The 22,473-nt window shown below is 43.9% G+C and overlaps 2 protein-coding genes across 2 annotated transcripts; both read left to right on the top strand.

Moving 5' to 3' along the window:
* The first annotated feature begins 366 nt into the window (after positions 1-366).
* Positions 367-20,681, top strand: hyal3 (hyaluronidase 3). The gene is made up of 7 exons (XM_056274788.1): positions 367-441; positions 15,540-15,851; positions 16,145-16,580; positions 17,189-17,336; positions 19,477-19,603; positions 19,848-19,937; positions 20,291-20,681. Exons 2-7 carry the CDS (start codon positions 15,567-15,569, stop codon positions 20,582-20,584), a joined length of 1,380 nt encoding a protein of 459 aa, XP_056130763.1. The 5' UTR covers positions 367-441; positions 15,540-15,566; the 3' UTR covers positions 20,585-20,681.
* On the top strand, positions 10,380-11,516 carry LOC130129795 (N-alpha-acetyltransferase 80). Its single transcript, XM_056299449.1, has one exon. The coding sequence runs from the start codon at positions 10,380-10,382 to the stop codon at positions 11,514-11,516; it is 1,137 nt and encodes a 378-aa protein (XP_056155424.1).
* Positions 20,682-22,473: the final 1,792 nt, after the last annotated feature.

The following is a 22,473-nucleotide window of genomic DNA, read 5'->3' as shown; positions in this document are numbered from 1 at the left end:
GCACTTTGATAAGGCCAAACCTGTGACGTCACGTTGACGCTGTCTGTAGTTGATTTACTTTGTGACCCTTATATGACGATTTGACCTTCGTCCGACATCAAGGGTGTTGCGTATCACATTTAGATTGTAGTACACCGAAATATTTGATTGTGGTTTGTTTGATTTAAACCTCAGTTGCCTCGCTAAACAAGCGATTTTGTGTGCGGAGTAAGTCCTCCTAACCACGGGGTGGCAGCAGCGTTCACAGACCGCAAAGCTGCAAGGCGGCCACGTCGCTTCCTTCTTCGGTCAAAGGCTGATCGTGGACCTGTTATACCACACTCGATCAACTCTATTGCGAACCATAGTGTGGAAATTCAATCTGACCGCAGATCAGTGTGTGAAGTCCGTGCAGGAATTGCCCGAGGAAGCACAACGCAGGCGAACCGTGAAACTCATAATGTAGGTATTGTGAAGTTGTGAACGAGCTAGGTCTGTGATGTTCATTGGTTGATCAGTGGCGGTCATTCACCGGCCGTTGGTCATTTATAGACCTTTTTCTGATTTTAACGAAGTGCGGATGAAGTCTGTTTGGCCAAGCTAAAAGTGACAGTCGCTCAGGCTTGTAACACCCCGGCAGATTAGCATTGAATGAGCACGTATTTGGCAAAACAAACAAAAAAGAAACAAACCGGCAGACTCTTCGTTGACTTAAATCGACATATTGAGTCAGCCTCCCACTTGACCCCTCAGACTCCCTGGCAAAACAGTCCTCTGAGTCTTTGTTACTGTGTTTGGAAAGTTGACGACGCCTATTTCGAGCCTTCGGTAATGTGTCTGTATATTTACCGTATATGGACGCCGGCAGGGGTTGGTGTAGTGTAGCCACACAACCATGGACGTCGCCAGGGTGTTGCAAAACTGACGTCACGTTTTATTTATAGCGCCCCAAATCACGGGTCAGTCCGCCGTGTAGGACTCGGGAGTTAAGCGTGAAACCCACACATGTCCGCCGCGTTCCACTTATAAAGCTTTCTTTCCCCCACCTGTTGTAGTTCCCGTCGCACGTTTTTAACAGTCAGCTGTGAGAGTTTGGGGAAAGCGTTTTGTTGCCTTTATTGCATATGCGAGGTGTTGAATGGTAGCTGTCAACACGTTTGCTAATCAACCAGCCGAGGAACGATTTTTTAAAATGTCTCTATTGTATTTAGAAATCACGTCAGGACACAGCGCTGTCGCTCGACACAACCGCTACGTTGCATTCTTTATTTAGACTGACACAGCATCACAGGCAGACCCGATCAAACAACCCAGAGCCCGCAGGCATCACCAATCGATCCCAGCACAATAGAACAGCACCAAATCAAATGCAGCACTGTCGATGTGTGCAGACATAACAGTCTCATCCATTGTAATTAAATGTCTCTGCGCTATAAATTGTATTCTGCGTAGACTGGGTAATAATTCGGGTTTTGACCACCCACCCCTATTCACGGTGGTCCGCCATCCGTCAAATAACGCCGGCCTTGTTTTACACAGCCCACAAGCCCAAATGATGGTCAATATATGAAAGTACATAATAAACCAATCGTGCATGTTGACCATATTCTTTGTTCGCGACAGTTTCTGACCCATGTTACTTCCCTTGAAGTCAAAAGTGAGATTTTTTTTGTTTGTTTGCTTTTTCGCCCTGTTGCCTAAATGGCGCCCCAATATCCGCGCATTGGAGAGGGACGATACTTGGGTTTAGCTTACTAGCTGGGATTTCTACAGAGTTCTTAAATGGATGGATCGAGAAAAAAATAAGTTCCTTTTCGGGCATTTGACGAAAAAAAAAAGATGAATTGGACAAGGCGGGGTTTTTGTTGGGTGGTTTGTTTTTTGTTAAAACCACTTATTGCACAGCAAAAAACTACTTCTGCTCTTCTGTGGTATTGTGAAATAGCCTATTATCACATATCTGTGTAACCCAAAACTAAACGCACTCGCACCGATGCAAGCTGGTTGGCCGTTTCCATCTAATGTTGAGTATTTTTTTCAACCCCTCCTGAAATTAATTTTAATTGCTAGCTTTTTTTTCAAATAAGAGGTTTCATGTCCGTCTGCTGTAAAAACAAAACAAAAAACGTGTTTTGTATATTGTTACTTCAGTCAGTATACATTTGAGTCATTTTAACCAGGAAAGAAAAAAAATCCGGTAAATACTTGTGTAAACTACTAATAACACACGTTAGCCCCTAGGTAACGGGTCTGACCCTTTAGCCGAGCGGTTAGTGATGTCGCCTTGTGGTGCAGTACACCCCGTATCCAATCCCGCACCGGGCAAGAAATACCCGGTTTCACTTGTACAACCGGATTGGCAGAGTAATGAGATTGTGTTTATTATCTCTACTACGCGCGTTTTGGAAGCTACAGTTGGCCATCCAAAACTGATTTTAAAAGCAGTTTTCAAAACATCTCTTCTCGGTCTGGCCCTCATACAGTCCCTTTGGGGAGGCCGGTCATTGATTGTTTCCGCGGTCTGACGCCATTTTGTAGTTACATACAGGAGCCACAAGATGGCGGGTGATTCGCAAAGCACATTTTATTTTTCTATTTGAAATAACAAAGTCGCTTCAAATTAGGTCTGTAGGCACTCTATTTAAGTAACACAAGGTTGATTAGGGTAAAAATGACACGATGTTACACACTTTTGTACAGTAGGTGGCGGTATGCACCTTAAAGTTGTTTGCAATCCACCAGTAAAGGGAATAATAATAATAATAATAATAATAATAATAATAATAATAATACGGTCTGTGACTGATCCGGGGGAGAGCCACCTACTGATTTTTTCCATGTTAAATGATATCTATTAGTGCTATCGGGTCCACAGGGGGCAAGACGAGGGGTCTTGGAAGAATAACGGTGCAATTCACTACATGGTAATTTTGATGTTCAGTATTAGGGGAATACACCTTTAAGGACACAGGGAATTATGGGATACTAAAACAGAGCAGCCACGGGAGTGGGAAGGTAGACGAGGGTCAGTCGGATTATGTGCACGTTATGCATGGAGCGAAATAAACATGCCGAAGTTCCACGGCTAATTCAGAAACGGTGTTATCATCTGTGAGAGTGAAAAGTAGGTCATTACAGTAATCTGGCACGATGCAGCAATAAAACAAAAGCATTTCCTCCACGCTACCAAAGGGTCCTGTGCTCCTACATAGAAATTTTACCTTGCGATCTACCACGAAAACACCACGTCAAATTTCACTTGCCTCGAACAGATATCCATAATCATTCCTTTGTATATTTCCACCGCAGCAGCACATGCTATACACATCTTCCATGCAAAAATAGACTTCACACAAAAACATGCCCAAGAAATTCCATTGTAATGAATCAAAGATGGCCGACAGAATACCAGTGAGTAAGTTAAGGCATTTGTCAGCCATCGTTGATTTCTTTGCATTGGAAATTTTACGTGTGCTCGTGTTTAACAAAGCCTATAAATTGTGCAAGTGAAGGATTGTGGACATCTGTTTGGGTGAATGAAATTCAATGTAGTTTCTTCGTTATAAACGTCTCCAACTACTGCAGGTTGAAACTTTTATTGAGCAGTACAGGATCCTTTGATAGAAGCAACAACACATACCATCAGACTACCACAGGATCCTGTCTCAGGGCTAGTACCAGCCTTAATAAATGTCAGGCAGCTAAACAGTGAAGATGAACAAATTTTCACAAGTGCTGTAAACCTTCATGTAGTTTAACTGAGTGAAAAGGTTTGGTAGTGTCAAACCATAATTTAGTTCTTGGGCTCATAGTGTCGTTACAAAGGCACCGGAAGACTGTGAACATATGAAAGAGAGTTGCTGCAAAGAACTCAGGGCAAAGCACATGTAGTTTACTTTGCCTTACCGTTATACCCCTGGCCATTTCCTAGTTTGCAACGTTTGCAACTCAACTAAAGTTTGATATCATCAGTTTTGCTTATCAGCTATAAGGAAATAGTTGCATGTTTCCTGTTGCAATTTCCCAACATCCTTTTTTCAGTCTACATGTTTTGAGTGTGTGAAATGACAATATGTGCATAGCTGGTAACAATGTCATAGCTGTTTGACAGCCTTTGTGAGCTCTCAACACTGACATTTTTTTTGGTCCTCAGGTTATGCCATTGGTGAGTTTGTACCAATTTATCATTGTCATTATTATCATTATTATTATTGCTATCTTATTTTCTTCATGTTGAAGCTCTGAATTCTTTAACTTGGCTTCATCCAGATGCATTCTAGTGAATTATACACTGATGAGTAAAACATTATGACCGCCTGCCTAATATGTTGTTGGTGCTCCATGTGCCGCCAAGACAGCGCTGACCCACCAAGGCATGAACTCTGCAAGACCTCTGTATGTGTCTTGTGATATCTGGCACCAAAACCTTAGCAGTAGATCCTCCAAGTTCTGTAAATTGCGAGGTGGAGGCGCTGTGAATCGGACTTGTTGGTCCAACATGTCCCACAGATGCTCAATCGGATTGAGATGTGAAGAATTTGGAGGCCAGGGCAAGACCTTGAACACTTCGTCATGTTCCTCAAACCTTTTTGAACAATATGTGCAGGGTGCATTGTTGTGCTGAAAAAGGCCACTGCCATCATTGAATACTATTGCCATGAAGGGGTCTGCGACTGGTCTGCTATGATGTTTAGGTAGGTTGCACATGTCAAATTGATGTCCACATGAATGGCAAGACCCAGGGTTTCCCAGCAGAACATTGCCCAGAGCATCACACTCCCTCCACCAGCTTGTCGTCTTCCCACAGTGCATCCTGGTGCCATCACTTCCCCGGTAAAGGGCACACAGGTACTCGGCCATCCACATGATCCAAAAGAAAATGGGACTCATTGGACCAGGCGACCTTCTTCCACTGCTCCAAGGTCCAGTTCTGACGCACGCATGCCCATTGTAGCCATTTTCGACAGTGAACAGGGGTCATCATGGGTACTTTGACCAGTCTGCGGCTATGCAACAGGATGCAATACACTGTGTGTTGTGACACATTTCTCCTGTAACCATCATTAAAATTTTCTGTGACTTGTGCAACAGTAGACCTGGCGGTTCAGATCAGACGGGATAGCCTTCGTTGCCCTTGCACATTGATGAACCTTGGGCGCCCAACACCCTGTGGCCGGTTTGTGGTTTGTCCCTCCTTGGGCCACTGTCGGTAGGTACTCACCACTGCTGACCAGGAGCACCCAACAAGCCTTGCTGTTTCAGAGATGCTCTGACCCAGTCGTCTGGCCATAACAATTTGGACTTTGTCAAAGTCACTCAGATATTTACTCCTGCCCATTTCTCTTGCGTCCAACATGTTGACTCCAAGAACCGATTGTTCGCTTACCATCTAATCTACCCAGACCTTGACATATGCCCTTGTTTGGAGATGATCTGCGTTATTCGGTTCACCTGTGACTGGTCATAATGTTTTTGCTCATCAGTGTATATTACTGTCTTAAATGTGTAGTATTATGTAATACGTTCAGGGGATTTGGTGATATGCTAGTAAAGCCCTGTGATATGGGATAGTATTCACTATATCCCATAACTGTATAGACATCATACTACAACATGCTTAAATTGGACATTGTAGCCAACAAGATTGAAACGTGGCTATATTTGTGAATTTAGACAACTTAACACTGCTAAAGTATTGTTTCCAGCGGTTGACATCCCTGAAAACATCTAAATACAACAGACTAAACCTAGTAAGAGTTGAAATGATTTTACAAAGAACGAAATTATTTTACAAAGAACAGAGCCATAGTTGAGCCTTAGAAGACACAAATGAGATCCTTTTTGCTTTGTGGAGTGGATGTGATGTATGTCTAAGCTACATAAAAAGTCTTCTGGGGAAATTCTATAGTCAAGTTTATTGGTTAATTGGCTTGCTTCCTCCTTTCGACCAGTGAAAAAGACAGAATTAACAAGAGAATTGCTCAAACCAACACCGTCTATACAGTGGAAAGGGATTTTTCTTGTTGGCATTGGTGCAAAGACAATTTGATGACAAAGTTTTATAATGCATGCTGGCACACAATATAGCTATGACAGCATACATGAAAATACATAGGGGACTAAAATAATATTGCTGTCTGGACAAACCTTATCTCACGGAATACTCTTCTGAGGAAATTGTGTAGTCAAGTGTATTGGTTAATAGGCTTACTTCCTCCTCTGGACCAATGATAAAGACAGAATTAACAAGAGAATTGCTCAAATCAACATTGTGTGTACAGTGGACAGGGATTTTTCTTGTTGGCATCGGTGCAAAGACAATTTGATAAGCACATACTGGCACACAATATATCTGTGACTGCATACATGAAAATATATAGGGCACTAAAGCAATATTGCAGTCTGGACAGCCATTATCACACTGAGTATGGTATAACTGAGTCCAGTCATTCAAGTAAGAATATGATGGGGGTGTCCGGGTAGCATAGCGGTCTATTCCATTGCCTACCAGCACAGGGATCGCCAGTTTGAATCCCCGTGTTACCTCCGGCTTGGTCAGGTGTCCCTACAGACACAATTGGCCATGTCTGCGGGTGGGAAGCCGGATGTGGGTATGTGTCCTGGTCGCTGCACTAGCGCCTCCTCTGGTTGGTTGGGGTGCCTGTGGGGGGAATAGTGTGATCCTACCACGCGCTACAGCCCCCTGGTGAAACTCCTCACTGTCAGGTGAAAAGAAGCGGCTGGCGACTCCACATGTATCGGAAGAGGCATGTGGTAGTCTGCAGCCCTCCCCGGATCGGCAGACGGAGTGGAGCAGCGACCATGATGGCTCGGAAAATGGGGTAATTGGCCAAGTACAACTGGGGAGAAAAGGAGAGGAAATCCAAAAAAGAAAAAAAAAGTAGGAAGATGATATCAGTAAGAATAAATAGGTTTAACTTAGAAGTGACAGGGTGGTTAAGTGGTTAACACGGTTGCCTCGCAGCAAAAAGAAATGCACGATAGGTGAATTGGAGTCTCTAAATCACCCTTATCTTTCTGTTTGTGGGCCCTGTGATGGACTGGCAACCTGTCCAAGGTGTCTCTGGACAGGGCTGGTGTTGCCCAATGCCTGCTGGGATGGGCTCCACAGACTCTGTATAATGGATGGGTGGAGGTTTAGTTTGAATCAGTTCATGTGGACACAACGTTTATTCAGAGAGAAACGTTTCATCGAAGTCACCTCAAGTCACTTCTTCAATCTCGTAGATGAACGATGAAACGTTTCTCTCAATAAACGTGTCCAGATGAACTGATTCAACTTCCTGTGATTTTCTTGCCTGGATTTTTGAGCATGCATAAAGAGCTTCAGTGTTTTATTCTGGACTAAATCGGTATGCTGTTTATTTGGCCTATATATATCTCTCATGATATATCGGCCAAATAAACCACACAGTGGCTTTACCACACGAAGGTGTTGCAAGGTGCACCATTGTGTGGTAAAGCCACCTGGCAAGTGGCAACATGTTCTTTAAAATGCAGTTTAACTCCTTTAGAATTGTAGTTTGCATTTAAAACTAGTTCTGATTGCCTTGCAAGGCTTTGGTTTTCACGAGTCTGTCACAGTAGGTTAGTTTTGACCTGAATCTGCACCAAAAGTCTCACTTAGTTTATTTAAAACTTAACTATCTCATATATAGTTTTGACTTGCTTGCTGAAACACAACATACAACACACACCATAGCATCTTCCACATAGACACACGTCAGTTGATAAGACAGGGGCGTCTGTAGCCCAGTGTAGCTACACTATATGCACAGTGTACATTGACTTATATCTGTATATTTGTAGTTGTAGCTGAATAAAAGAGCTTTAATTTTCGAATTGTTTACCATTTGGAGTCAACAGCTTGGTTTAGTGAAATAAAATGTTCATTCAGTTCACTACACACACACACACACACGCACACGCACACACACACACACACACACACACACACACACACACAGTTTCTGTCTGCACACCAATGTGTAATATGTTTTCAGTCCACGCAAGAAAAATACATTTTATTGATTGGTAAGTTGAGGTGTGTGTGTGTGTGTGTGTGTGTGTGTGTGTGTGTGTGTGTGTCTCAATTCTGCCTTGCGGCCAAAAGTATGGTGAAATCGCAACCCAGAGATAATGCCAGGAAACAGTGTTCTTCCAATGAATGTCAAACACACTGTTGTGGTTATGGGCATGTGTTTGTGTTTGTGGCAGGCTGTGTGTCGACACCACATGAAGTGTGTGTGTTACTTACCCTGTTACTAAGCCTGCATGTAGTATTTACCAGGTCAAATCTGCTTTCCTTTTGTGGCTGCAAGCACAGTGTCCTTGTAACAACAAAACAAAGAACAAACAAAATTATTTTTTTTAAACGGGGTGGACATGAGAGAATATCAACCTGTGCTCCTGCAACTAAGTGTAATTGTTTTGCATTGGCTCTCTCCTCAGGCAGCCGCCTTCATTATCTCCGCCCGGACACGACGGCGCCGCTGGTTTTAGTCGCCGGGCTTATTAAAAGAGTTTGGGGGGGGTCAGGGCAAATTGTAATATGCCTTTGGTTATTTTTATAGTAGTATGAGATGGTGAGGTACCGAAGTGGCATGAGTGTATTTTTGTAAACATAACGTCTCATTTCCGCTCATTTTACATCCGTGTAATTGTTTCTGAGGTTTCCTGCTCGGGGCTGTTGAAACTGTGAGTGGTGGCATCCATGAGGGGCCCATTATTTTTACATTTAACATTGTTCTGGTGGGGTTCTGTGATGGCCTGGCGGCCTGTCCAGGGTGTCTATCCGCCTGCCGCCCAATGACTGCTGGGATGGGCTCCAGCATCCCCGTGACCCTGAGAGCAGGATAAGCGGTTTGGATAATGGATGGATGGATGGATGGATGGATGGATGGATGGATGGATGGATGGATGGATGGATGGATGGATGGGGTACCAAAAAAAAGTAAGAAGTGCTCTTTAAAATGTGTAATGTTTCCTGTAACACGACTAGTAAACATCAGGATAGTGGTCTAGTAAGCATCAGAAGGATTGTCGCTGAGTGGTTGTAATTGAAACTAAAGACTATATCCTGACATGCACAACGTGTTTTTATTGTTATCATTTATTATATGATATATTATATATATCATATATTATAATATATATATCATATATATTATATTGAATAAATATTTTATTATTATGCTATTATATCATTATTAAGTTATCAAAGTTTTACTTTTCAGTCATGGAATCGTACTTGTGTTTAATAAGGATGCTTTAAAAGACAAAATCAAAATCTTCATTTCATTTCAATACAGGGACTGAAGTTTTGTGCAACAACACAATTTAAACAACCGTGCTTCTGAAGAATTTATACAGCCCCCCCCCCCCCCCCCCCCAGGCACAACTGTCTCATGGTCCATGGTTTCATTTCACTTTGCGTTTCGATTGCACGGTCTTTTTAGCCCATGCAGTTCACTGACGTGTTCTGTGTGAACAGACTGAACAGATTTGAAACTCGTTTTACTTTTTGCAGCCGAGTTCATGCAACAGACAATCAAAGTGCTGCTGCCAGGTCACGTGACTTTATCTCACGGTCTAAATAGTGTATTGTATCATCTGATATTTTTAAACAGTGGATGGCAAATTGAAACTAGTGGCACTGAGCCTTGAAAAAGACATCTGCATAACTGAGTTTGTTGAAGGCGAGTTTCATTTAAATATTTTGCAGCATATTACAATTTTTTCAAGGTCATTTCTTTGTCCGGCCAGTTTATAGATTAACTCGTCACTTAACTTGGGTAACCATCAGTTGAGTTTGCTTATGTAACGTTTGTATTATTCAATTGCCGTGCAATAACCTTTTCTTTTGTCTTTTCGTTTGCTTTTGTCCGTCATGCAGTAAAAAAAGGTGTTTTGGGTGTAGCTTTGGTTGGTGTTTGAAATGCTTTGTGTAACAGTGACGTTGCATGAACCTGTGCAAATCACTTCTTATTAATTCAACTAATTTGCATGAATATTTTCACTATGTAACGCCAGCCTTACCTGTTGCTGGTTACAAGCTATTACCATAGCAACCGATCAGGAGTGGGAATCAGTCATGCAGTCAGAATATGCCTTTGACCAGTGTGACTGCTGGGCTGATTATACCTGCTGTATAGTATAATCAACTACAGAGCAAAGAAAAAGGCATCTAACAACATTGTTTGCATGTCATGTATAAGCCATATTTTTGCATGTCATCTGAATTTGGTTTCGGGTCCAGCTCCATCCAAGTTTTGTCAGGGTATTGGATTCATTTAGGCTAAATTCGGTTGATGTTCATAAAAGGGGGAGGTGGGGGGAGTGGGGGGGTCAAATGAGAATTGAATGCCAGTTGACTTCACATGAACCCCGGTCGCCACAGGTGTGAACCAACGACATCTGCAAACTCAACATGGGAGACGGGCGACAAGCTGAACAGAGACCCATGCAGCATCCTAACATCAGACCCTCAGATGGAAGCTACTGGAAAGGAGCCTGTGGTCCTAACAGCCACCTCTCACCCCAGAGCAGAGAGGAATGACCATCAGTTGTCAGTGGCGGGCACAGAAGCAGAAGGGACCCCCTGCAGTGCCCTGACAAACCACACTAAAACAGACTCTGCAGGCGAAACGTTGGAGAGGATTCACGCAGTCCCGATCCACCGGCGTCCGGACCTGCTAGTCCCCTGCGCTGACCTGGTCAACTCGGAGTGGCAGAGGAGCCAGGCGGCCAGGGTCCACTCCCTGCAGAAGTCCTGCCAGGAGTTTCCTGTCAGCTTGATCCTTCTCCAGGGCACCGGGGAGGCGGAGCGTCTCCTGGGTCATGCCCGGCTGTCCAGGGTCATAGGTCACGTAGGTAGTCTATTCGTGGAGTCGGTGGTGGTGTCAAAAGCAGAGCGGGGTAAAGGTCATGGGCGGATCCTGATGGAGGAGACGGAGCGGTACGCCAGCCGCCGCAGATTCAAGCGCCTGTACCTGACCACCCACGACAAGCAGCACTTCTATGCCCACCTGGGCTATGTGCTGTCAGTGCCCGTGCAGAACGCGGGCGCCATGACGACGTTCGTCCCCATGGAGACACTGTTGAGGTTTTCCAGGATGCCGGCAGCGGACACGCGGACAGAGATGAGAGACAGTCAGACACGGGGGATGGACGGAGACTCCGGAGGTGTCTGCGCTGGCATGTCGCCCCCTCCTGCTGGTTTATCTCCCCCTCCCCTCCTCTCTCCACGGCCCTCTCTCCCAAAGCTGCAATCTCCTCCACCTGCTCCCTCCATCCGGTCATCTTCTAATCTACCTCCTCCTCTCCCGCCTTCATCTATCCCCTCACCTCCACCTCCTCCTCCCCCTCCTCCAGCTCCCTCCATCCCTCTTTCTCCTACTCCCACCCATCTCCCCCCTCCTTATTCAGCGGGACAACAGGCACCTCAGACACTCACTGAAACGCCCTACAGAGATGCCAAGGGAGTCCCCATCTTCTGGATGCACAAAGACGTTTAACACACACTAATACAGACAGACACACACTCAGATGTGCCCACACATACACAGCCATACACACAGGTGTACATGTACAAATACGCACATGCACATCCTCATACAGATACACACCATCTCTCAAATACACTCAGATGCAGATACATCCTCATTTGCATAGGATGACCGGTCTGATACACACTTGAGTCACATACACGAATCTGCGCATATACTTGGCCTTGCACACACACAATGAGACGTACACATTTAGACATTCACAGGTAGAAACATGCCCACACACACCAACACACATACAAATACATATAGTCACACACATACAGTCACACACACACACACACACACACACACACACACACACACACACACACACACACACACACACACACGTGTATATATACAAGCTACCAACAGACGTATACATGTATGTTTACACACACACGGGAATGCCCAGAAACATGCACAAACAATCGCTCTTTTTCACAAACATGACAAGGCATACGGGAATGGCCTAACGCGCACAGAAAGGTGCAGATATGCTCTTTTTTTCCTCTTCCTCCTCGTCTCTCAACAAACACACACACGGGCACATATGAATGGAAAAGAATAATACAGATATCCAAAGACCTACAGATGGACAGTGGATTTAGCCGACCACAGACTCAAAAACAGATGCACGCCATACATTTACACATACACTACCGTTCAAAAGTTTGGGATCACATTGAAATGTTCATATTTTTGAAGGAAAAGCACTGTACTTTTCAATGAAGATAACTTTAAACTAGTCTTAACTTTAAAGAAATACACTCTATACATTGCTAATGTGGTAAATGACTATTCTAGCTGCAAATGTCTGGTTTTTGGTGCAATATCTACATAGGTGTATAGAGGCCCATTTCAAGCAACTATCACTCCAGTGTTCTAATGGTACAATGTGTTTGCTCATTGGCTCAGAAGGCTAATTGATGATTAGAAAACCCTTGTGCAATCATGTTCACACATCTGAAAACAGTTTAGCTCGTTACAGAAGCTACAAAACTGACCTTCCTTTGAGCAGATTGAGTTTCTGGAGCATCACATTTGTGGGGTCAATTAAACGCTCAAAATGGCCAGAAAAAGAGAACTTTCATCTGAAACTCGACAGTCTATTCTTGTTCTTAGAAATGAAGGCTATTCCATGCGAGAAATTGCTAAGAAATTGAAGATTTCCTACACCGGTGTGTACTACTCCCTTCAGAGGACAGCACAAACAGGCTCTAACCAGAGTAGAAAAAGAAGTGGGAGGCCGCGTTGCACAACTGAGCAAGAAGATAAGTACATTAGAGTCTCTAGTTTGAGAAACAGACGCCTCACAGGTCCCCAACTGGCATCTTCATTAAATAGTACCCGCAAAACACCAGTGTCAACATCTACAGTGAAGAGGCGGCTGCGGGATTCTGGGCTTCAGGGCAGAGTGGCAAAGAAAAAGCCATATCTGAGACTGACCAATAAAAGAAAAAGATTAAGATGGGCAAAAGAACACAGACATTGGACAGAGGAAGACTGGAAAAAAGTGTTGTGGACAGATGAATCCAAGTTTGAGGTGTTTGGATCACAAAGAAGAACGTTTGTGAGACGCAGAACAAATGAAAAGATGCTGGAAGAATGCCTGACGCCATCTGTTAAGCATGGTGGAGGTAATGTGATGGTCTGGGGTTGCTTTGGTGCTGGTAAGGTGGGAGATTTGTACAGGGTAAAAGGGATTCTGAATAAGGAAGGCTATCACTCCATTTTGCAACGCCATGCCATACCCAGTGGACAGCGCTTGATTGGAGCCAATTTCATCCTACAACAGGACAATGACCCTAAACACACCTCCAAATTGTGCAAGAACTATTTAGAGCAGAAGCAGGCAGCTGGTATTCTATCGGTAATGGAGTGGCCAGCGCAGTCACCAGATCTGAACCCCATTGAGCTGTTGTGGGAGCAGCTTGACCGCATGGTACGCAAGAAGTGCCCATCCAACCAATCCAACTTGTGGGAGCTGCTTCTGGAAGCGTGGGGTGCAATTTCTCCAGATTACCTCAACAAATTAACAGCTAGAATGCCAAAGGTCTGCAATGCTGTAATTGCTGCAAATGGAGGATTCTTTGACGAAAGCAAAGTTTGATGTAAAAAAAATCTTATTTCAAATACAAATCATTATTTCTAACCTTGTCAATGTCTTGACTCTATTTTCTATTCATTTCACAACATATGGTGGTGAATAAGTGTGACTTTTCATGGAAAACACAAAATTGTTTGGGTGATCCCAAACTTTTGAACGGTAGTGTACCTTCTCTACACACATACCTTCTTTACACCTTAGCCAGGTGTACACCTCGCAGTAACAGGCTTCTCGCACCCACAGTGTGTCTAAATACAATTTAGCTGCATAACATTTAGACCTGATTGAAGCCCTGGGGGCCACACAGTGGCGCAGTGGTTAGCGCGTTCCCCTCACAGCAAGAAGGTCCTGGGTTCGAGCCCCGGGGTAGTCCAACCTTGGGGGTCATCCCAGGTCGTCCTCTGTGTGGCGTTTGCATGTTCTCCTCGTGTCTGTGTGGGTTTCCTCCAGATTCTCCAGTTTCCTCCCACAGTCCGAAGACACGTAGGTCAGGTGAATCGGCCATACAAAATTGTCCCTAGGTGTGTGTGTGTGTGTGTGTGTGTGTGTGTGTGTGTGTGTGTGTGTGTGTGTGTGTGTGTGTGTGTGTGTGTGTGTGTGTGTGTGTGTGCCCTGTAATGGAGTTGCGGCCTGTCCAGGGTGTCTCCCCGCCTACCGCCCAATGACTGCTGGGATAGGCTCCAGCATCCCCGCGACCCTGATCGGGATAAGTGGCTTGGATAATGGATGGATGGATGAAGCCTTGTGTAGACAGCGAGTCATATGAAACGGAGGGTTTGAATGTGCCTTACTCAAATGTCAAAGTACTGTTAAACTCTACAATTTTAAAGACTTGGTGTTGAACAATTTGATGAGTCTTCTTTGTTTTTCTCTCTTGTGGAGTTTTTTTTCTAGTTTTTGATGTTTTTCCTCATCCAAATCGAGAGTCCAGGGGTGGGGGTTTACTGAATCTGGCTTTTTGGGCAAGTAAAGCCCTTTGTAGAGACTGTAACTTGGACTGAGGGCTTTAGAAATACACTCGACATCTGATGTTCCATACATGTCACTGAAACAAAGAGAATTTTATTGAAATGTGTATTGTCTTTGTGTGTTTTTTGATAAATGTCGATCTCTTTAAATTCTTAATGTTGTTTTGTCATCCTTCACATGGCACAGATGGCTGTGTGCTGACAGTATTAATGATTCAGTAATGCTGTAGAAGACGATAGAAACCATTAAAATGAATGTCACTCAGTTTTGAATTTACATTTTTCTAATGACCTGTGCAGAACTAAACTGCATCAGTGAAAAGTAGGGGAGAGATAGTGGTGCACAGACTCTCCCATGTGAAATAAGGTTTATATTTGACGTCTGGTTTTTGCATTTTTACTTCACACACAAACACACACACACACACACGAGCTCTGGCTTTATTTCTTAAAAGTTCATAACTTGTCGCTTCATGTTAAAATCAGTAGTCCTGTCCTTTGGTGCTTGCAAAGCCTTCCTAGAACCCATTAAGCCCTATGTTATTAGGGCTATGTGGTTTAACCTGGTGGCACAGTGGCGCAGTGGTTAGCATGGTCGCCTAGCAGCAAGAAGGTCCTGGGTTCAAACTCCAGGGTTGTCCAACTTTGGGGGTCGTCCCGGGTCGTTCTCTGTGTGGAGTTTGCATGTTCTCCCTGTGTTTGCGTGGGTTTCCTCCAGGTGCTCCGGTTTCCTCCCACAGTCCAAAGACATGTAGGTCAGGTGAACCGGCCGTACTAAAGTGTCCCTAGGTGTGTGTGTTGGCACTGTGATGAACTGGCAGCTATCCAGGGTGTCTCCCCACCGGCCGCCCAATGACTGCTTGGATAATGGATGGATGATTTAACCTGATATTCATGTCTCTTTCTTTTCAGGAGGGATAAACCTTTAACCGGGCAGCCATGGAGCTGTCTCACCACCCTCTCCCCATCTTCTTCACCCCCCTCTTCCTCCTCATCTCCCCTCCAACAGGCTGTCTGGCTGGGACCTCGGTCCATGGAGACCCACGTCTGGAGGAGGAGGCTCCCCTCCCCGGTCTGGCTGCTGCAGGTCCAGTTCTGCAGGACGGGCCGTTTGTGGTAGTGTGGAACATGCCCACGGCACGCTGTCAGAAAAAGTTTAATGTCCACCTGGACCTGAGAGACTTCCACATAGTAGAAAACCAGCCGGAGGAATTCCAGGGACAGGTGATTTTTACTTACAGGATGTTGTTCGCATCTAATGGGGTGCAGAGGATGCGTTCCTCATGGCCTTTGAGGGCTCCATGCACGGTGCACCCATGCTGAAAATGTTGGTATTCTTACAAAAGTTTGAAAATACCACCTATTCTTAAATAAAAGAAAAATTCCACTTGAATGAAATGTTGGTTTGTGTCATCTATGTGTTATTATTATTATTATTATTAATTGGAATTTCATGAAGACACCTTTTGCCAGTATGCCTCACATTTATATGAGATTAAACTTTTGACCTTTTGCAGAAAATCCTTATTTTTTACCGTGACCACCTGGGGAAGTATCCGTACATCTCCCCATCAGGTTGGAGGGTGAACGGAGGAGTGCCACAACGCAGCGACCTGGCCGCCCACTTCTCCCTCGCCAAGATGCAGATCGCCACGCTGCTGCAGCCCAACTTCACCGGTTTGGCCGTCGTCGACTGGGAGGAGTGGCGTCCGCTGTGGGACATGGACTTCGGGACCAAGACAGTATACCGGCAGCTGTCAAAGGCCTTGGTCAGGCAGGAGAGACCCGGTCTGTCTGAAAGGGTGGTGACGTCAATGGCACGGCGGCAGTTTGAGGGAGGCGCGCGGAAGATCATGGAGGAGACGCTGCAGTTGGGGGGGAGAGTTCGCTCTGGTGGATTCTGGGGGTTTTATGGATTGCCCACCTGCTTCAACAACCCACATGAAGACAGACGTAGATGAAAAACTGACACACACACACACACACACACACACACACACACACACACACACACTCAGACAGACCGCCCGCTCTTGTTCATTTACTGCCTCTTCCCATCTTTCACCCCCATTCACATGAAACTCAGTTTAGACTTCGCAGTCAAATCTTTAGGTAAAGAGATATTTTTTAATTATTCCAGATACATTTTAATTAATTCCAACAGATTGAGTCAATTTTTTAAATTATTTTATTTTGTGCCCTGTGATGGTCCGGCGGCCTGTCCAGGGTGTCTCCCCGCCTGCCGCCCAATGACTGCTGGGATAGGCTCCAGCATCCCGCGACCCTGAGAGCAGGATAAGCGGTTTGGATAATGGATGGATGGATGAATGACTCTTACAGACACATCAGTCTAAATCACGATACATCAACACCACTGTTCCACTCAATATTAAGTTAATATATCCATCATCAATTAACACTGCTCTTTTTGTCTGGCATTGGAGCAGGACATGGAGTTGTCTGGGTAGTTTTAAAACACACGTCTCAGAAATTTCAAAGTCAATCATTGTGAGGCATGAAAATTGACCTGTGTCTGTGTGGTGTGTATTGTTGGTTTTAAGACAGAAACTACACAGGACAGTGTTGTGTCGGGACAAGAGAGGAGAATGACCAGTTGGCCTGGCTATGGCACCAGTCAACCGCCCTTTACCCCAGTATATATCTGCCGGAGAGGCTGGCAGGGTCCAGGGATGCAGCTCTAATGGTCAGGTATGGAAATGTGTGTGTGTGTGTGTGTGTGTGTGTGTGTGTGTGTGTGAGGACATCCCTGTAAGAGAGTGTACAAGGACAACATGATTGAAGTTGCAACCACAGTCGGAAAACATCACCACTAACAAATCACTTTTACACATGCTATGGCTTCCTATTTCTTGTTTAGCACAAAGATAAAGGCAGTGACCCAGGAAATGAAGTGGATATGCTTCAGGGTGCTCGCTCTGCTCTTCAAAAGTGTTGTTTGCTACAAACTAGCTGAATTGTTTCCTTAGCTAATACACAGGCACTTTTACCCAACAAACACCTGCCACAGAGGTTGATGGGGTTTAGGGATGCAGTACTCGCAGCGTGCTATACAGTCCTCTCCGCATTTCTGACTGTTTATATCCCACACTTCCTTCCCGCAGCCTCCATCTCTGCTTATGGTGGCATCCCACAGTACTGTCCCCCCGCTAGCTCCTCCCACTGGCCTCATCTGTCATTAACCCTCTCACTGGGCGTTTTCCCCATACAGACTATTATTAGGCCCAGGGCCTCTCATCCACACCACATATCTAATGATAGAAACGATAACAACCTGGAGCAAATATCTGCAATTTATGTTCTATTTGCTGTATTCCCATTTCTTTTCACTCTGTTTTGACTCCAAACAATTTTGGCCTCTTGACTGTGAGGTCTCTTGGTAATAAGTCCTTTATCTCATTGTTTCTAATGATCTGGACTTTTTGTTTTTATTACTGAGACATGGCTGTCCCCAGGGGACACTGTTCCTCTGATTGAGGTTAGCCCCCTGAATTTGCATATTTTCATATTCCCAGGCCCTCTGGAAGAGGGGGTGGCCTAGCTGTTTTTTTATGTTAGGTCGTAAGTGCCATCCTGTTCATTTTGGTAATTTTATCTCCTTTGAGGTTATAAGTTTTGTTAATCACCGGCCATCCCCCTTTACGCCACATTTTAATTTATAGGCTCCCTAATTCAGTTAGTTTTATTTCTGAGTTTTCTGAGCTTTTAACCCTTGTCATGCCAAAATATGACAGGGTGCTTATTCTTGGTGATTTTATTATTCATGTGTGTTGTCCTTCCCATTCCCTCACCTCACATTTTTAGATCTTTTTTTTGCCTCGTTCGATCTGTTAAGGGGCCACACATTCCAAAGGTCACATCTTAGACCTTGAACTCTTATCTGGTTTCTCTCTCAAGTGTCTTAAGCTGGTGGATATGCTTGTAACTGACCATAAAGCTGTTGTTTTTAAAGTTCCAGTACAGCTCTCTATTCCTAGTCACTATCCTACAACACACTCTCGCATTCTCAATGCTGGTTCTGCAGTGAAATTCTGTGACGCTTTTAATTCACCATCCTTTAATCCCTCTATATCCCCGCTCAATCCAGATGCACTGTTAAATTCATTCAATAATCAATGCCTATCCATCCTCGACCGAATTCGACTCATTACCAGGACAAAGATGGACGGTCACATCACCCCTGTGGTTGCCTCCCTACACTGACTCCCTGTTGGATTTTGAATTGATTCGAAATTTGTATTGCTCACTTTTAAGGCCTTAAACGGTCTTGCTCCTAAATAACATCTCTGGTTTATTGAGCTGGTATACGCCCTCTCGACCATTAAGATCCCCAGATGGAGCCCTGCTGGTTATTCCCATAAAGGGTGATCGGGCTTGTGCTGTTAGAGCCCCCACACTATGGACCTCTCTTCCTACTGAACTCACACTAAGTCTCTGGCTTCTCTTAAATCTCTTCTTAAAACTTTTGTCTTTGTGAAAGCTTTTGGAAGTGTTTGATATTTGTTGTTATTATATTTACAGTTTTTATTTTTATTCCTACTTATTTGGTCTTATTCATTTATTGTTTTTACTTCCTCTGTGCTCATGTCTTTTGGTCTTATTCTCATTGTTGCCTCATCTGGTTTTATTTCTTTAGTAAAGCACTTTTAAAGCATGTCTTAGTAATTACTCAAGACAGATCCACGAATCAAAGACTAATGATTATTTAAGTAGCTCTAGGGAACAAATAAATCCCGCTTGCACACAGGATGTGGCAGGCCTCTGACCGCCTTGAAATGAAAGTATTGATTGATTGATTAAATGGTTGATTGATAAACTCTTGTCTCAACAGAAACAGGTTGCTGGAAGCTTTGAGAGTGGCATCAACCTGGCACCATGGCAAAACTGCCAACCATGCCACACCTGTGCTGCCCTATGCCAGACTGGCTTTCACACACACTCTCCATTTTCTCAGTAAGGTATGATGTATGGCACATATGCATATGCATGCATACAGACTTGCACATGCACACCATTTTCCCAACATTATTTAAATTAATTAACTAATCACAAAACACATAAATAAACAATGGAATTTAATTATTTTTGCATATGCACAACAACGTGACCACAGTCCTCCAGATACAGGACTGACCAACTATGCGGTGTGTGTGTGTGTGTGTGTGTGTGTGCGCGTGCGTGCGTGTGTGTGTGTGTATACAGTCAGACCTGGAACACACCCTGGGGGAGAGTGCAGCACTCGGGGCTGCAGGAGTGGTGCTGTGGGGGGAGCTGATGTTTGCCAAGTCCAAGGTAAGATTTGTGAGGAAAGAAAAATCAATCAGTAAACATTTTCTTATGTACAAGTGTGTTTGTGTGTGTATGTTTGTGTGTCTGCTAAAAAAAGTTTTGTGTGTATGTGTGTACAAAAGCAACTGGTCACGTATGATTGGGGGTATGTGTGTTTGAGTGTGACACTCACATATGTCATCGCTTTGTTAGGGCAAAATTTGTAAAGACTACATTGCATTATTGTTAATGAAAATTTTCTATGATCTCTCTCTCTCTGTCTCTGTCTGACTCTCTGTCTCTCCCCAAATGTGTGTCCTTGCTTGCATGTGCACGCGTGCACGGGTGTGTGTCCATCTTTTGGTCCCCTCTACCAGCATCAATGTATTCTTCTTAGAGACTACATCCATTCAGTCTTAGGCCGCTACGTCCAATCGCTGAGATCCGCCACCCGACGCTGCAGCCTCCAAAATTGCTATGGCAACGGACGCTGCGCCAGGAGACAGCCCAACTCCGGTCACATGATCACTTCAGTGTCATCTATGACCTCTGACCTTAATTATGCTAATATACACCCTGACCCCTCCAGCGAACACTTCAAGCACTTCCTGTGCCAGTGTTACCCGGGCTGGACTGGGGAGAGATGTCAAGAGAGGAGGAATGAGAAGTGAAATAAATGCTCTAGAGAGATCTGTTAAGCACACTGTAAAATGTCAAGTGTCTTTTGTTTGTTTTTTCTTTTCACCTTGGTTAAAAGTCCTTTCTGAAATTTTTATTGTGTAGCTCATTTGTTTATTTGTTATTTTCATGTTAACATAGCGCTCTCTAATAATGCTTTAAAAATTGCCATTCAAGAAAAGTTCAATATTTTTACAATCTCCAACAATGTCACCAGCATTACAGTCTTTGAATTGACAGCTCCCTACTATAAAATGTGGACATTTAATTCAATCTTAATCTTACTTTTAAACACAATTCATGAATTTTTACTGACCTGATTTCAAATGGACACTATCCTTTCAAAACTTTGGAAGAGATGTGCTGTTTATGGGTGGCTGAGCTTGTTGGGTAAGAGAAACTAAGGGATTTAATCAGCATTTTGGCATATTTCACTAACACACACACTTTTTTGCATACATACCCACATTCATACATGACAGTTTCAGCATACACACAACAGGGGCACATACAGGCCAGTAAACACATGTTTAAAAAAGGTTGTTTTTTTTGTCTTAGTTTGCTTGATCGAAACTCAAATCAAAACCATGTAAGTTTAATTTCTTGCCAGTCCAGTCCATTGCTGCTCAGCTTGTCACCTCAGTAACTTCAGCCTGTAACTTATGAGCTGGGTTCCAAAACCCTATATTCATTATGTATAATTAGGTTGATTAGTTTCATTTTTTTGTAAACCTGCCATCTCTTGGTAACAATGACGCCATGTTTGTTTTAAGTTTAACACAGTGTTGTCACTGGCATGGGGTTTTCTCATCCTAGAGTGCTGTGCCCGAGAGTCTGCGTGTATTTGGACTTGTGTAATTTAGGATGTGAGCACATCCAAAGCATAGTCCTGGTGTGTTTTGTCCTAGTGTATTTTGATCCCTCGCCTTCCTTCATTACCAAAATCAGGTGGAAGGATATATTTAAGTGGTACAAGAAAAGAGGAGCGAGAGTACAGCATGAGGTGACAGCAGAAAGAGAAAAGTAATAACAGAGCCCAAACATAGCCTGAGGTATGGTTGAGCAAGGCGCTGCTACGTTTACACACTCAGAGACCATTTGTGTGTCATGTGCATATTGTATTGCAGTGTACGCATACATTTGGATGTGGACGTCAGGGCTGTGTATTTAGTTATATCGGATGCATCTTCTTCAAGGTCCCCCTCTCAATACTGTCAAGTTGTATTTCAATCCCTAGAGCTCCTGCATCAGTTGCGATAGCTCCATGGGAAACAGCCTGTTTCTGCCTCACTGCTTCATTCAGCATTTTTAGGGTGCCGTCCTGCTGGACTGGAGAAGACAGACACAGGGAATTATTGTAGGCTTGTAAATTAGTTGTTCTCATCCATGCCACCCAACATATGCAGGTTGAACTGACAAATCTGCCACACCCCAACCCTCCATCCATCCATTAATTGCTTTCTTTTCAAGATTTATTTGGTGGATTTTCAGTCATTTAAAATAATTTTCATATATAAATGCAAACTATAAATGGTGTGTACTGATGCGAGCTGTAATAGAATGTGGTCACAAGAGTATGCAGGTTTTCATTTCAACTAAATGTTGGATGACATTACATTTAGCCACTCACACTCTCGTGCATGCTCGGATTTCCACTGCCATGTATTGTCAGTTTCTAAAAGGCTTCTCGACGCTCTTGTGTTTGCTGATAGATTTGGAACAAATTTCCTTAGGTTGTGAACCAAGTGACTTATGTATATATGCCTTAAAGGAAATTGTAAACAAATGTAGAGGCCAAAACTCATCGGTTCTTATGTGTTTTATTGATGCTTCTAAAGCTTTTGATCATGTTAATCATAGAAAATTGTTTGTTAAATTGAGT

Source organism: Lampris incognitus, chromosome 2 (genome assembly GCF_029633865.1).
Source record: "Lampris incognitus isolate fLamInc1 chromosome 2, fLamInc1.hap2, whole genome shotgun sequence".
Lineage (NCBI taxonomy): Eukaryota > Metazoa > Chordata > Actinopteri > Lampriformes > Lampridae > Lampris > Lampris incognitus.
This window is presented reverse-complemented; position numbering and strand designations above follow the sequence as displayed.

Excerpts from the sequence above, each read along its gene's own strand:
- LOC130129795 (XM_056299449.1), top strand. The coding sequence starts at position 10,380 with ATGAACCCCGGTCGCCACAGGTGTGAACCAACGACATCTGCAAACTCA.
- hyal3 (XM_056274788.1), top strand. The coding sequence starts at position 15,567 with ATGGAGCTGTCTCACCACCCTCTCCCCATCTTCTTCACCCCCCTCTTC. Across the intron at positions 15,852-16,144 it reads CGGAGGAATTCCAGGGACAG|AAAATCCTTATTTTTTACCG; the intron begins GTGATTTTTACT and ends GACCTTTTGCAG. Across the intron at positions 19,938-20,290 it reads TGATGTTTGCCAAGTCCAAG|CATCAATGTATTCTTCTTAG; the intron begins GTAAGATTTGTG and ends CCCCTCTACCAG.